Consider the following 17,386-nt stretch of genomic DNA (forward strand, 5'->3'; position numbering starts at 1 on the left):
TCACACTGCAAGTCCTGCAGTTAGAATCATTCAACAAAGAGAACTTGATCGTTTTCTGAAAATCAAACATAGCCCCAGAGAAATAATCAGAATGCAAAGCTTTACAGAACCAGAGGGAGCTGAGAGAAGTTCCCTACTTATACCTTATGTGTTTTGCACGCAGTTGCTGGGTCCTATAAAACAACTGAAAATCTCTTACTTTTGATGTTCAAAGACAGAGAGAAGGATGTTTCAGTGGCTGCAAGTGATAGCAGGTTGCTAAACACCCTGAAAGAAGGTATTCAGCACACATCAAATTAAGTTTTCAGACAAGTATTGTTTTCTTCCAACAAGTGAAATGTTGGTTTACTGAACTGGCATTCTGAGTTGCTCAAATTTATATTCACTGCACACAAAGTTGCATCTATCTGGAAGCTGTATTTATCCAATATTTTAGCATGTAAATTTTTCAGCTGCATAAACCTCATTCTGCTGTCTACTGCCTCATTCAGTGTGCATTTCCCTATATAAATGAGTATATAATTAAAAAAAGAACAGTAGTATATTTTGTATATTACTATATTACTAAGAACAATTACTGCTTGCTGTCATGTGATTTATTATTTCAGTTTTAATCAATCTGAAATTGTTCATAAACATAAAAGATGACAGTTCAAGGTCCCTTACTCCCATAAAATTTAAGCCTCCATCCTGGCTGAATACTCCATTCACTAAGATAATAAGCAGTACAGAAGCAGCAGGACCACCATTATTAGTTTTATTTGTTTGATCTAGAAGGAACCCCCACATAATGATAATTTTTGTACAACCTGAACTGAATTTTAATGCCTTTATTTCAGGCACTGTAACTAAACCGAAAAAGGAATGAATCATCCAATCATTCTGAGAATCCTAATCTAATGCTCTGACAACAGTCAAACATTTCCATGCTCTGCTCCTACACATGACCATGAACCTTGGAAGCAGTAGTCCTCCTTGTGACCTTTGAAAGAGAAGTGGTTTTTGCGATTCTTCCTTGTGACCTTTGAAAGAGAAGTGGTTTTTGCGATTCTACATCTTCTGAGATGCATGCCGCTAACACTGGTCTGTACTAAACTATTTAGTAGTAGAATCTGGTGTAAATGGCATGAATTTGGCTTGAAACTTGATATTATGAAAAAGATCACGAACAGATCAAACAGCTCCATCAAAGAACATTTCAGACAGTTTAAGAATCACCTTATATAAGGTCCAAAGCAGACATATATAACCTGTCAAAAACTGTCTACAAAGACCAAAGAAAATCTAGCAAAGTTCAAACAGGAAGTTATTAGAAGTCATCCTTCAAGAAGTTGAAGTTGTATCCATTAAGGAAAATGGAAAAGAATGAATTCTGGTAAATTCCAGTAGACCAAAAATAATTTTCATGGAATAATGTGTATAGGCATAAAAGAGATCATTAATAGGAGACTGCCACAGCCTGTCTGAGTTAAATCTTTTGTATTCATGTTCACGGTTATTAAAGAGGTACTTACTCTAGAATATTATTTTATGCAGAATGAACTGGAGGATATACTTCGAACTGATATTTCAGAAAGAGAAGTTATAAAGTGAGTCAACAAAAAAAACAGTAACAAATCTTTAAAATCAGATGATACTCAGCATAGAACATCTCAAGTCTAAAATATATAACTATTAACTGTAATACAGTCTTTCATTAACAAGAAGAATAAAAGGTGGCAAATATGATGCCATTTTATTCATTTCTAAGGAATTTCAATGTTAGATCAACTGAATAACAGACACATGAGTCTGACATCCACATTGGACAGATCTGTAGAAGCCAAAATAGAGAAGAAAATTAGCAAGCCTATGAATAAATTACGATAAAATGTGGAAAAGTCAGAATGGCTTTGGTAAACAGAATTCATGTCTGTTACATGTATTGGAATTCCTTCAAGGAGTCACAGAGAAAGTGAGTAAACGGGATTTATTCATACTGCTGAGTTGTGCTTCCAGGCTTTTAAAAAATCTCAGCTGCCATGGAATAGGAATAAATTCATCCATGAGAAAACTTAATTGATGAAAAGACAAGAAGAAAAGAGCAGGAATAAATGGTCAGGGTTTTTTTAAGGGAGAGGTATCACCAGTGAAGCCTCAAAGGGGATCTGTCTAGAGATGCTCTGTCCAGCATATTCATAAATTATCTAGAACAGAAATGAATGAGAGACAGAAAAGCTTATTTATCGCACTAAATCAACAGCAGTAGAAAAAAAGCCAGATGAGAAGAGTTACAGAACAGACTCATGAATGGAGAAGTCAGCTTACAGAAAGACAGATTTAGGTTAGACAGTAAGAAAACCTTTCTATGGTGAGGATGGTGAAGCAGTGGAACAAATGACCTAAGAGGGTGTGGGAGAATCTCACTGGAAATCTGTCAAGAGAAGTCAGACAAATACCTGCCACGTTCACATGATCTATCCTGAGGACAGTCTAAATGATGTATCAGAATGTTTCATTAGGAGATGAAGCCTCCCTCCCAATGCACTTTTTCTATGTTTCTAAGTATGTAGAGATAAGCACTCAAATATCTGTCCTGATTGCCTTTTATAATCAGATGAAATTAATACAGAAATTATTATATCTCTTATTACCGGCAACATGATTTAGTTAGCTATAAAAAAAACCCAATAAAAACGTGAGCTTACTGAAGACAAAATTTTAAAATTACCTTAACAAAATCCAAGGCAGTTTGAGAGATTTACACATAATCTCAGTTACTTTAATCATCAGGAAATGGTAGATTATTTTATACTTTGTCAATCAAAAACTTGAGTCCATTATTTAAGCCTACCTTTCAATCTTGGACAAAGAAATACATAACATTTATACCATTGTCTCCTACCTTCCAAAAAATTAAGATAATATTTGCAGATTGCATGGTATTTGCAATGAACATATTACAGAAAAAATAGATTTATGGAAATAAATTATGCCGGAAAATGATTATATTAATAAATATTAAATTATTAAATTATCGTATTGGTTTACAAAAGATGTGTTTCCACAAAAGACTAGCATAAGACGTCTTTGGTATTGTCATGAATATTCTACAAGTATCTTTCAGAATGTGAGAAAGATGTGTATCAGATGTGAACATTTTATCTAAAATGTTGAATAAACTGATCTCAGAACTGTTTTCTGTGATTACCTCAGTTTTGCTGAATTTTTTACTCTATGATCCAACTTTTTAAAAATTAAGATTGCTGTTTTACCTGTTGTTATACAATAAACACCAGTATACTAGCTGTAATTCTATATTGTCAGTGAATTTAATTTTTTCCTAAAAATATTTTGATGTTTGTATGCATAATTATATGTACATATACATAATATCTATGCATATGTATAGTAGATAATAAAGATTTAAAAGCTCCATAATATATTGTATATATTGTTCTAGCACTAATTTTACAATAATCTTGTACAGAAGAGCCTGGGCAGGCAGAAAAGAAACAAATCCTTGCTCTAACTTGTAGTAATCGGTGTCTCAATATAAGCATCACTAGATCACTAGACATACCTCCCTGTCACCAGTACAGAGACTCAGTCCTCCAGTCAAAGAATTGTACTTTCATCAGTCTGTTAGTAGAAATGTGGCAGGTATTAACTTAAAAGCCATAGTCACGAATCCATCTGCAAATGGCAATTATTTGAAATGAGGACAGATGTCTTAAAAGCCCCTACAGTAGATATGATTACTTCCTTAAGGGAAATCCATTTCAGTAGCTATGTGATTTGGATGCATAAGCAATGAATAAGAGATACTGAGTTTAGGAGAAGTTGTTACTAGACTTTCATAACTCCATACCTTATTTGACCGTAAAGACACTCTTCCTCCACAGCGCGCACAGAATTTAGTTTGGCAATATGAACAGTTATGGCCACAGCCATCAGCAAATTTTGTTTTGTGGCAGATGCCACAGGTTGGGGCATCACCCTTCTGCTCCTGCTGCTGCTGTGATTCTTCACCCATCTTCTTCACTTGCTCCTTATACATTTCAAACTGCTGATGTAATTTTCTGCAGAAGAGAAGAGATCATTAACAGTTGTTTTATTTAAGCCCACCAATACTTTGCAATCACTAAACTGCAGTCAATTTCAAAACACAAATCAGAGGGAAATACTGTAGTAAAGCAAATACATTTAATCTATGACGCTCCAGAAGTGTAACATTCAAGAATTACTTCTTTTTCATTATAACTAAACTCTAGGAGGAGGCCCAACACTGATAACATGCAGTACACAGTCCAACTGTTACAAAGAGAAGTAACTTTGCTTTAGGATGCGACCAGCTGTTAGCTGCAAATACAACAGTAGGAAACATGGGCTGAGTGATCCAAGAGCCCATGGTATTAGACAATAAACTGGTTAATAGCATAAAACAAAAAAAATCTAATTTATTCTTCCAAGTGTACTTTTACCTAATTCCACCAGACAGATGCAAATATCTTCTCTTATTATAGCTTATCTTCATTTATCCAACAATACTGCACAGAATAATGATTCTAAAATGCTTTTTCAATGACTTTTCAAGCACTGGGTGCAAGCCTATAATAAGTTACCTCCGCTTAACAAGTTATTATAAATCATTTAAGCCATTCATATCATTATATAGGTACTGCCATCTCATGCCAAATGTAAGGCAGAAGACTACCTTAGGTGTAAAATCCAGGGACAGTAGTTTAAGATACACACACATATTTTACCTTCCATTTCCAGTGGACTAGGAGCACATTCATAGTCAGCTGCGATGTGCATACAGAACTGCAACAATTCTTTCAGGCATGCTACTTCATTCATATCTCTGAGCCCACAATAATCAAATCTGCATATATGATAGTTAAAACTGTCTCACTACGACCGAAGTTACAGACTCGTTTCACATTCTATAATGGCAGTCTTTTCTCAAAGCCCCTATTTCCGAAGGTAAACTGTGTCATGGGAAGTTTAATTTTCATTGTAAAAAGTTATAATTTTTTAGCTCCTGTAGTTGCTGAAAAAAGCTGGAAAATGTGACATAGCATATTGTAAGAGATTCAAATACAAAGAGAAAACAAAAAGAACTTTGACGTCTCTTTTGGTTTTATCCTTGTGATTTTAAGCGGTTTGAAAAGTGATCATTAAATTCTTAGCATGGAATTTAACTCACTTAATTTTGCTAATAGAGACTGTAAATATTAGCAATCTAAAAATTATTAATCTAATTTAAGCAGGTTTTTTAGCTCCCTGAACAGACACAAGCAAAACCCCCCAAATGAAGCATTTTCTATGAAACATTAAAATGGCATACTAAGCCAAAAAATTAAAAGTGCAAGAGATTTACTTTTCTTTAGAATTATCCTTCCAGAGATTCTTGAGATTAGGTTATTAAAAAAACACACATGAAGCCTAAGATAGAACAAAGAATAACCTCCTGGAAAAAAACTAAATCCAGGAGACCAACTTCCTTAATGCAAAAATATATCCTTCATATAGTTCAGACATAAATTCATGCTGCAAATTTATTTCATCAGAAGTGTCAGAGGCTCTTACCAAAACAAATGTTACACTGAGTCAGTTAAAAATTATCTCAAACAATTATTTACCATGGAAATTCACACATATGGCAAGAATTGTTGGGATTTGCTTTGTTTTTTCAGGAAAACTCCCCTAAGAATGTACTTTGCATTATATCATAGGGGAGTTGTAGGAACAAACAGGCAGCTCCCTCTCTCCCTCAGGCAAGACAGGAGGCTGGAGGCATGCCTCTTCTCCTGTGTTCCGAAATGCTGCCTCGAGCTCTCTGCTGCCACTGACCCTTTTCCAGAAAGAGGCAAAGCAGGGTTACTTCATGTTGCTTATGTGTCATTTTCCTAATCTACCTGCTCTTGTCACTTGAGTTCAATTCTGAGTCCACATGCTGTCCTCAGGACATAGCAGTTGCCTGTTTTTCTCTCACTTTCAGCCCTTCTCCCCGACATGCGTAATAAGCCTTCTGGCCTGCAGCAGGGCAGTGAGAGGGGTCACGTCTGGCCTCCACGGGAAGGACGTGAGGATCGTCATTGCCCTAACAGGCATTTGTGGAGTCAGGGGTAAGTGGCTTCCTCTGTCTGCCTTCGCACTGGTTCAAAAAGAGTTCACTGTTGACTGTTCCTTGTTGAATGGGGCAGGGCACGAGTTACTAATAAGAAAGAGCTGAACTAAGTGGAGAACAAAATTGGGAAATCTGGAAACCTGGCACGTTTCAACATTTTACACTGACAACAGTATATAATTGGTAGTTGGTAGTCTGGCCCGTTTCCATCAATAACACATGTCATCTCTGAGACCTTGCTTGCCTTTTAATTTTGCCAAACATTGCGTTCTTCATTTAAAGCATATTATCTATGCTGAACTTCAAGTTTATTTTAGGTTACACTCAGTTTTGCGGCTTCCTTATAATCTACAGCCTTTGTATGATTATTTGCTTACCGGTCTCACTGATGCATAAAAAGCACAAGCCTTTTGCCAATTCTTAAGCCTCATGTACTGAAATAATTTCACTTTTGTTTCCTCTTGGGCACAAGAATCTATGTAAAGGTCACAACTTTTGCGTCAAAGTATAAACTTTTCAAGGTTATACAGGGTAGTTTTCTAAAATCCTTGTTCTAGCAGCAAACAACTTATCATCTGCCAAAATAGTTTGTTGTTACATCTTTTTCTGTTCCAAGAAAAATATTACATGTATTGATAGTTGTCAGAAAAAATTAAACACAGAAGACAAAAATCTATTAAATAATCAGTTACACACAATATGGGTTCTACTTACTGAGCAGAGCCATGTGAGATGAATATGCATACTTGAAACAAAATACAAAGTATTCATTTTAGGAAGTCCATTAAAAAAACTTTCTGATCTATTTTATAGATTAATAATTATTTTTTTATCATCTAGCCTGCAAGGGTTTAAGCCAAAAACTAAAATAATAACATGCAGTGATAATTAGGTGTTTAGAATAGCACAGTATTTGAAACACATTCCATAAAAATTGTGTAACATACTTTTCAGAAAACGCAATGCAAATAAAACTCCATTTTGTTCAAGTTGTCTGCACTCATGTCTCTACTCAGAACATTGCTGCCTGAGAGGGCTCAGGAGTTCAGTTACCAGGGAACTGAAAGTAACCTGTACCAAGGCAAACTTCAGAGCCTGGAGCTGGTATCTCAGGTATCCCAAGACTACAATTTCCAGTCCCTATACTTGTCCTGGTTTCGGCAGGGATAGAGTTAATTTCCTTCCTAGTAGCTGGTACAGTGCTGTGTTTTGGATTTAGGGTGAGAACAATGTTGATAACACACCGATGTTTTAGTTGTTGCTAAGCAGTGCTTACACTAGTCAAGGACTTTTCAGCTTCCCATGCTCTACCGACTGAGAAGGCTGGAGGTGCACAAGAAGCTGGGAGGGGGCACAGCCAGGACAGCTGACCCCAACTGCCCAAAGGGACATTCCATACCATGTGATGTCATGCTCAGCATATAAAGCTGGAGGAAGAAGAAGGAAGGGGGGGACGTTTGGAATGATGGCGTTTGTCTTCCCAAGTAACTGTTACACATGATGGAGCCCTGCTTTCCTGGAGATGGCTGAACACCTGCCTGCCCATGGGAAGGAGTGAATGAATTCCTTGTTTTGCTTTGCTTGCATGCGCGGCTTTTGCTTTACCTATTAAACTGTCTTTATCTCAACCCACGAGTTTTCTCACTTTTACCCTTCCGATTCTCTCCCCCATCCCACCGGGGGGGAGTGAGCGAGCGGCTGCATGGTGCTCAGTTGCCGACTGAGGTTAAACCACGACAATACTCCAGTGAGTTATTCTGTTAATGCAAGTGGCCAAGATCCATGCTGTGAGACTGAAAAAACAGGCTCTGCAGATGAGCTGCATTTTAGGCCAAAATGCTTATCCATAATACAAATCTTATTCTTAGGCATGATAGGGTTTTTTTGGTTGTAAGCCCAGATAATTACATCAAAGCATACAGTAACAGAATATTTAAGTAGAAAACCCAGTCATGCATATCTATAACCCTTGTATAAGTGTATTTTGACAATGGCTTCAATAGCACATGCCATCTATCTGTACTGATGCAAAATCTCTCTCCTTTTCCACATTGTTTCAAAAAATACAAGTATCCACTTTAATAACTGCTATAAATTTTAGAGGAAAAGGAGAAGTTGGTACGAGTTTATGCAAAGACCTAATGATAATGAAAAGTTAGGCTGGAAAATTGATATTTAAGTTCTGCTCATTTTCATCTCTTGTGAGAATGAGTTCCCTGAATCACATTCATATCTGCTGGAAGTTACAGTGGTGAAGTTCATGAGACTTACATGACTAGTCAAGAATTTTTGTACTGTAAAATATCATATCCAAGACAGGTGCATAGAGGACTTCTCAGTGTCAAAAGCAACTGTTTGTAAGAGCTTGGATTGCTCTGTCAAGGTCAAGAAATAGTTTCTATTGGTATACTTGCTTTGTTCTGGAATGGAGTTAATTTAATTCTGCTTATTCTTCGTTCCCCACACCTTTCTGGAAATGGGAAATTCAGTACCAATCAAAAAGCAGCAATCCGTGGGTCTCTCATGATCCATGAGCTGCTGTCAAAGGCAAATAAGAAAAGCAAGCTCAGTAGTCTGATGTCTCTTATTATTGTGCAGAAGTTTTTATTTTCTCCCGTCCTCCAGAAATGCCCACAAAACTTTCAGCATTTTACCAAAAAAAAATCCTTAGTACTGACAAGAAGTTCCAAAGCCATTCCTGCCTTCCAAAAGTTCACTTAAATGTTTCTGAAATTTCCAAAGCTGCTTAAAATCTTCCATTAGAAGGGCGACTGTTAAGCAAGTATTCAGGATGTTGAGGCCAGATGTAAGTGTAGCAGCCACTTCTCATTTCCTGGCTACACTTCTCTCAAAGTTTTATTACTGATTGTAGCCTGTGCCTCATTTCCTATTCCCAGGCACAGAGCACGGATGTGGCTGGAATCCAGGCTTCAAAAGGGGTTTGTTCGCTTTCAGTTCTGCCAAGTCCATTCATTCAACGATTTTTCTGCCTAGTGGCAATGACTACCTGGTAACATACAACGTTCTTCCCTGTACTGCATTAAACACTTAATGCTTTCTACTTTTACAATAGTGCTAGCTAACCTGTCACCAAGTACACCCACTTCTCTTCCGAATGGACACTACTCTTACACATATAACCCCATGTGTTGGTAGAGGTTAGGAAACAACTGGCTGAACATCAGTCAGCTCTGCTGATAAGAAACCCTGGAAAACAGGGTGGAAACCAGGCTGTGAGCCAGTGGTGTGTGTGTTCTCATTGCAAATTGGACAAATTACATATGGGGCTACATTAGCGAGAGTATAAGCAGCAGATAAAGGGAAATTATTTTTCCCCTTTAGTTGGCACTGGCAAGGCTGCACCTGGAATATTGTGTCCAGACTGGGGTCCGACAGTTCATCAGGGATGTTGACAAACTGGACAAGTCAAAAAAAGCAAGACAAACAAAAAAAAATGGTCAGGGTCGTAGAGCATGTAATCTGCAAGGTGGGAATACTGGAGCTGGGTTTGTTCAATCCAGTGAAGAGGAATGGACTAAGGAGTGATCTAACACCTGCCTGAAACTAGCTATCTAATCTAAAAATTACCTGAAAAAATTACAGAGCCAAATTCTTCCTGGTAGTCGCAAATCCAAAAAAGGCACTATAATGGCACATTGGGAGGTTCAGGTTGGACATTAGGAGAAGTTTTTTCACTAGGAGGGCAGTGCAGCACTAGAACAGGTTGTCCCGAGAGGCTGTGGGACCCCAATCCCTGGAGGTTTTCAAAACTTGCCTAGACAGAGCTCAAGCTGTCCTGATCTAGTGTTGGCAGTAACCATGCTTTGAGTGGGAGGCTGGTTCAGAGATCCTCTTCAAACAGCATTTCTGTGATTATGTACCTGACAATGGCTTTGTGGAATAAGACAAGAAATATGAAGTCTAAACACAAGCAGAAACATAGGGAAAAGTATTCAACAACTATTTGGCTCAGCAGTGCTGAAAAAAAAGAAGCGACTCAAATTTTACCAATAGAAAAAAAAAAAATTCTTCATGGTTTTTATAAACTACTGTGAAAATAGTTAACTTCCTCAAAGTTTGACCAATGACCTCACATGTATTTTCAGCTCCATGTAATGCAATGGGCAGAAAAACCTTGAGTTTATGCTTTCATACTGACGTGTGGAGGCTATAAAAAAGCCATTTTTTTTAAAACCCACTATATTCAGCAATGCAAAATAGAACTTTTCTTAATCACCAAATGACAGTTTTGCCAGTATTTGACTGAAATGAGAAAGGGCACCATCTAAAACTCCTCTTCAGAAGACCATGATTCTATTTTAAGTCTAGCAGACAAAGAAAAATTATTCAGCAATTAAAGAATCAAGCCTAACTTCAAACAAGAACCTCACATCCAATTCTGTTTAAAATTATTGTACCCAGGCAGATAACACAACTACAGTCCTGATGCCATTCACAATTCAGAGTTTTCAGCTTTCATATCAGTGAAAATGAAATATTGACAGAAACTAGATGTCAGCAGAGATCTCTAGAAACATTCACTTAATCCACTGCACTTTAACTTCCTTGCTGACAAAATGTAATCTCTACTGTCTCATTAGAATTGACGTACTATTTTAACTGTCTGGTTTCCTTAAATAAACAATAATTAATTACTTTCTACTGTCAGTAGGTTTCACTTCAGAGCCATCTACCGAAGTGAAATGTCTAAGCTTAAACTTTAGTTAAAAAAATTCTACCAAAAATATTTAGAGAATGTAAATTGAAAAGGGTTAAAAACCACAACTGTAGAGTAAAATGCTACTTTTTACTCTATGCCCCGGAATTTACAATAACTGGGAGAAATCTAAGATATTGAAAAGAGCTAGTCAGAATTCTCTGATTAAATGGCTTTTCATTCGAGGCACTTAGTTGATTTCCTGCTGAAAGTACCAGTTTTAGCTAAACTTTCACTAACTTTTTTTTTATATATATCAGATATAACGTCCAGAAAACAGAAGATAGCATAAAATCCAATTTGTTTGGGTATTTACTTGAAATGCAAGAGACCTAGATTTTAGTTTCTACCTGCCCTGAATCCCAGTCTTCCACAATCTATGCAGGAACAGTAACTCCCAAGCTTATCTCAAAACTGTGCATAGACTCTCATATGGCAGTTGTTGTACTTTGTATAAATTTTGTGAAATTTTTTAATCTGTTCAAGTGAAGAATGTAGGGGAAAACGAACCTCATACTATTTTTTCCAGGTGGGAAATGCATTTTTTCCCAACTTTAAAACAAAAGTTAACACATACAGAGATTTTTGCTAGCTTTTTAAGTATTTTGTTTAAAACAAGGAGGTTAAATATAAGCCATATATGACAATAACAGCCATGTTTAACAGTGTCAAATAGTGAATAAGATATTTCACTGTAAGTTTTTTTCCTAAACATAGAATAAATCCTCCTGAAATTTTCAGTAGAAATGAATCTCTGAAATTTTTAGCTTTTTCACCTATATACGGTTTGAGTTGTTTTACAGATGGAGCTAACTGGAAAAAACATGATTTTCATGTTTCCCATTCTCTAACTTATTAAGGAATATGTACTTAAATTATTCTATGATATTCGTTAACCTGAAATAGGAACAGATCAACACGGATGAAACTTTAAGTACAAGAATATGTTTAAAGAGTCTACGAAATAGAGTAGTCACAGAAGAAGGACTTCACAAAGGCCCTAAACATGGTGAGAGACTTACTTACTTACAAAAGAAATAACCTCGTTCACACTAAGAAAAATACTCTCTCAATTCACAGAAGTATTTCGTTATCAATTCAATACTCTTGCTGAATTCACATGAAAAATACAAGGTGGCCAAAATCTGAATCCTAGGTTAAAAAGACACAGATGCAGTTAAAATAAGTTACTGCAGTTCACACATAGGGGACATTATGTTTTCTGATAATTTCACTGAAAGAACTATCGTAAAAAACATATACTTTTATTCTAAGTGAGTACATATACCCTAAATCTAAGTGAATTACACTCTTGTGCCTGAAATCCTGAACAGAAGAAAAAGAGCTAAGAAAATGGAAAGAAAGGAGTGTGGTTGCTAAATGATCTTGCCCTTGGTTTATACCAGTGCTGCTGCTCACATGTAACGCAAGTGGGAAAAGCAAACTACAGCAAAGCTAATCAGCATCCAAAACTAAGAAAGATCTCTGTTTCCGTCTCTCTTTGTCATGCAAGGGAGCAGGGTAAAGACGTCCTATTATGCCCTAACAGCATTTGCCTCACGCTGAGGAATGGAACCAAAAATTCTCTGCTGGTAGGAACTTTGTATAAGCCACTCTTAGAAGTAAAAGACATGGCCAAGATGAGGTCTTCAAGCAGCCCTGGCCCCATTCTTTCTTTTTCCCATTTACTAGGGCTTTCTGCAAAGGCTTCCAGTTCACACTTTACCACAATTTTTTCTCAGCTTATTTGACCTCCCTCAAAAAATAGCAAATATTCCTCTAATTGCACTCTTCTGATGTCATAATGAATTAATTAATTAATCCGGTATGACCCTAAATAAATTTGTAACTACAGATGAAGTCACGTCACTGAATCTAGTTTATTTTAATACATTCAGAAACTCAGTAAAAAAGACAAGAAAGGATGTGGAAAAAAATCAACTCAGTTTTAATAACTAAGTAGGATATGACACTGTGAATGAATCAACGGATTACACGTCAGCTAGACAGAAAGTCTATCTGGAACTGGCAGGATTACCTTACCTGTCTATTTTTTTCTGTTTATAATGCTCAGTATTGAATAAAATGCAGCCTTTGTCTATTAACTTTGTTTATTAGCAGCAGTGAGGCTGCTCGTTGCTGGCAAGGTAGCAGTGAACAATAGCTAAGTACAATAGTCCTGTGCAAGGCTACAAGAAAAAGCGAACATGGAGAAGATGAACATATGGCCAGTTAAAGACTGACCCAATTAATGTTACCATATTTCTGTGTGGTTTGAATGATATCAAGATAAAGCTAGACAATATGTATATAAAGGAAAAAAGAAGTAGGTAACTCCTGGCTGTACTTGTTACTTCCAGGTTTCCTCAGAACAACAGACAGATACTTGCTTCTACCTTTTCTGTAGCAGTTCAAGCTAATTGCAAGATTAAACTGAGAAGTGGTATCTTTGTGACTAATTGTTTCTTCTTGTTTGTTAAAATTAAGCTTTAACTGAATTGTTTATTGTATTTTTATGATCTGCAATATACAAAAAGCTATAAAGTCCCAATTAAGGTTTAAACAGACAGAATACAGTAACCCAACCAATTCATCTAGAACTTTTTCAACATTTTTTTTTAGCTATAATAAATAAGAGGGTCATTTAAAAATAAAGAGAATACCACATTCCTCCAATAGTTTAACAATGGCCAAATCATTCAGACAAAGCTACCTAATTTCTCCATAACTGACAGTTATGAGACTAGTTGCCTATAAGTAAGGGAGGTTCCTTCATAACTCCAGATGGAAATTACTTTACAGCTTTGAATATCTTCATATGTCTTTGCATTTTATTTCAATGTAACTGAGAAGGTTTTAATTATTCTTTTCTGAATCTTATTTAAAATCCTAACTTACAACAGAAGTTTCCACAACTGTCATACAAATATTTTGGTGATTATACTGGAGTATTTTTCCTCATTCTCATTAGCTGCTCTTGTATTAGGAAAAAAAAGCTGAAAGAGAGCTTCTTTAAACCGTTATGAGTCTATAGATTCCCATCATGTTCTTCTCATTTGTTTCTAAAATAAACATCCTTAGCTAAATTTTTCAATCTTTCTCCATAAAAAGTCTTCTTTATTCTTCTAATAAATTTTGCCACCTACTTCTTTACCTTCTCCACCTACACTGGAAATATCAGTAGGACTCCTTTTTTAATGTTTAAGCATCAAGCGGGTAAATTAAATCCATAGTTATACACAATAGTGGTAGTTTTCCTTCTGCTCTTTACCCTTGTGACAAGGCCAACACTTGCCAGGTAATTTTAGGTCTCATTCAAAGTAAGATTAACCATGCCAGTTGTAATTGAAAAAGGGAATCTTCCAGTGCCTGACTCTCCAAGTAAACTCCAAGTTCATTCCACAGCTGCATTCCCTCAATTAAAAATATTTTATCTCCAGTTCCATGGGCCTTGTCCCTGTGTTTGCAATCCACACTATCCCAAAGGAGCTGCTCTGGTAAAGTGCTGAAACTGTAAGTACTAATCCTCAGCTGACAATGAAGATCAGGAGCGAGTAGTTGAACTTCCAGTAAAAGTAAGCTGCCAGGAAGTGTATGTGGCAGAGCACAAGGATAGGATCTTTAAAGACAGGCAGTTGTACTGTCATTTCATTTATATTTCATCCCAGTTATAGTAAGTAAAAGAAATTACAAGATTACAGATTAAAAACTACAGATAATTATCGACAACTTTTTTTTTACTAACGCGTTACAAAACAAGATGTAAGCAGCCAGTCTGTGTGCCTTACATATCCAGATACTCTCAACTTCACTTGAACAACTTCTGCCAATTCTGATGGGAAAGAACAATTGCCTCAAAGACAATTGGGTTTCAAGTTTGGAAAAAGCGCCATAGTGACAAAAGGGAAAGTTTGGAACTGTCGTGCCTAAGGATAAAGATGCGTCATGAGCTCAACCTTTACTGAATATTAGAAAGGATACAACCAGAGAGAGACACCTTACGATAGGTGATACTATTTGAATCTTCAGCTGTACTGATACCATAATATCATCACATATTGCTGCTGCTAAGAAGTTTGGACAAGTGGTAGTGGAGTGTTCAGAGACTGTGCATAGGAGCAATGAGTCTTTCTTTCAACATTCAGTTTCATATTGCTGATGACCAGCATCTGCCCTTAATTGCTACGAGAGAAGGCACAAAGGACAGGAAAAATCTGTAGCATGTATATTGCTGTAAAATAGGCACATCAAAGTTTTGGTGTGATGTAGCATCATATACATTTAGAATCATGACACTCTCGACTATCACCCCTTGCAGTAGTCTCGGTATTGGAAAACCCCAACCAGAGACCAAAATTTCTTAGACCTCTAAGTCAATCAGCCACAACAGACTCCCAGGCAAAATGCTAGAAATAAGAGTCAGAGCTCCTTCCTAAACAGAAGGGAAATAACAACTTATGACTTATTTTGTAACAGAAAACTACTTTATAAACTAGTATTAGGATTATTTTGCAGTTATTATAGCACTTTTATTAAGTTTTGAGCTTTATGCAAAAATTAAGACTCCTGTTTGGATATTTTCCATGCACAGTTGACACAGACGCACACAGACTTTCATCCCCTATGCAAAAATTCTCACCTGAAATCTAAACCACCGAGGAATACACTTGGCTGAGGCTCTTATAAAAATTTCTTTTTATAGTCTATTTGTATCCTATCATTCTACTTTTTATATTTAAAAACTGTGCTGATTTTTATAGCTACTGTTACATGTTTCTTCCTGATTCACTCACGTGCTTGAAATATTTTGTAACAGAAATGTTATATTAGTCTAAAAACATTAGAAATATAGTTGCATGTTGGCTATTTCTATATTTTTTTCTGATCTGTTTGTGTTAGGAATCCAAATAAATATCAGTTTTAAAAAAGCTGGGCCACACCTACATACTTTTTAATTACTACACCTTTATTTTTTAAACAGCCTCATTATTAAAAAGTATACAAATTACTATTCTATCCAAGTAATTCACCCACAAAAAAGCTTCACAGTTTATCTTGTATTTGACTTGTTTTCATAAATCATACTTTTATTTACTTTATACTAAATTTCATTTTAAAGGCATGCAATATTTACCAAATGTACCTTAAAAAGAGGCTAATTCAGTTGCTGGCAATTAAGCACATTGCAACATTATTACATTTATAAAGGGCATCTTCAGCAGAGATAATATTTCTCTCAGTCACTCGGGTTACTTTATTTGCATCATCAGTTGACTTACAAAAGGAAGCCATTAACTTCACACCTGTAGTTTTAGAAATGCCCAAAATAACTAAGTTACTGTGTTAGACTTTTTTATCCTTACTATGAAAGGCAAAATTACTTTTTCATTAGACAATTACACACACAGCCAAAATAAATACATGCTAAATAATAGGTCAGACTGTCTTGGCTCCGAAATGTAACACCTCCTGACATTATAGTATCATGATTAGAGCGAGTTCATTCCACATTGTTTACAACATTCATGAGCATTTTCAATTATTAAGTAGCCCCTATCTTTTTACCTCTGTGACAGGATTGTTCCTATCTTGATGATTTTCCTTTTTTAACAAACAGGAAGTAAATTTGAGCAATGCTAGGAACGCTAGTGTAAGCAAGTCTCAGTTGTGCTCACCACATGGTTGTCTCAACTTCATCTAAGCAAACTACATCAACATGCTTGATGCTGAATTACCACCACCAGAACTGGTGGTAGTAATTAGTTGTGGTGCATCTTGGTTTTGACTGTATCAGTATTCTTACTGTAAAAGTACCACCAGTGGAGCCATATTGCTAGCAGCACTATAGGGGGAGATCCTCTTGAAAGTTTCCCAATTCTCAGAAGACTGTAATTTTCCATACTGTTCATATTTTAAAAGTAACAGGAAGTAGGGCCAAAACACAAATTATTTTCATCATGCTAATTTAACTCTTCTAGAAACAAAAAGAAGAAATGGGTCTTGAAATGGAAATTCAAATATAAAAAATAATTATGATTTTTTATGAGGAAGGAGCTCACAAAGGGAGAGAGTTGCTCTCACCTGCAGGAGAGACTTTTCATAAGTGCATGAACAAGGTGCGTAACAATTTTTCCCCATACTAATTATATCTAAACCCATGCCTCCATACCTTCCCTTTACTCAAAAAGTGCACTGAACTCAAACTTTACTTCTCAGAAGTAAAATATAATGTCAATTTAGGCTGCAGCAGTATTTCTCCATTTTAGATAAACAGTATTTGACAATGATTGAAAAGATTTATGCCTCAAAAACTGTATAAATAATAGTTAATCTAATACTGTTTCTGAGACATAATGTTTGAGTTTTCCAAATAATTGGAGTTGTGCAAAACAACCCCAAAAAATCAGTGCCAGAAAGAAGATCAGCATTCAGTCCTATATTTAAATCCTTTAACTTCTTAATTAAAGCTTATTAATTAACCATTAAGAGCTCAGAGCTACTGGGTATAAATGAGGGTTGTAAGAGAACGATGTCGGGCCACCAGTAGGCCTGCT

At 36.1% G+C, this 17,386-nt stretch overlaps 1 protein-coding gene across 32 annotated transcripts in view; it reads right to left on the reverse strand.

Annotated features, from left to right (window-relative positions):
• Positions 1-17,386, reverse strand: part of RIMS2 (regulating synaptic membrane exocytosis 2) — a 515,547-nt gene that overhangs the window by 409,697 nt on the left and 88,464 nt on the right. For all 32 annotated transcript variants that reach the window (XM_076329271.1, XM_076329285.1, XM_076329287.1 and 29 more), the window contains one exon: positions 3,851-4,061. In XM_076329271.1, the coding sequence (XP_076185386.1) occupies positions 3,851-4,061 (211 nt within the window). The remainder of the gene's footprint in view (positions 1-3,850; positions 4,062-17,386) is intronic.

The sequence above is a fragment of the Aptenodytes patagonicus genome, chromosome 2 (genome assembly GCF_965638725.1).
Source record: "Aptenodytes patagonicus chromosome 2, bAptPat1.pri.cur, whole genome shotgun sequence".
Taxonomy (NCBI): domain Eukaryota; kingdom Metazoa; phylum Chordata; class Aves; order Sphenisciformes; family Spheniscidae; genus Aptenodytes; species Aptenodytes patagonicus.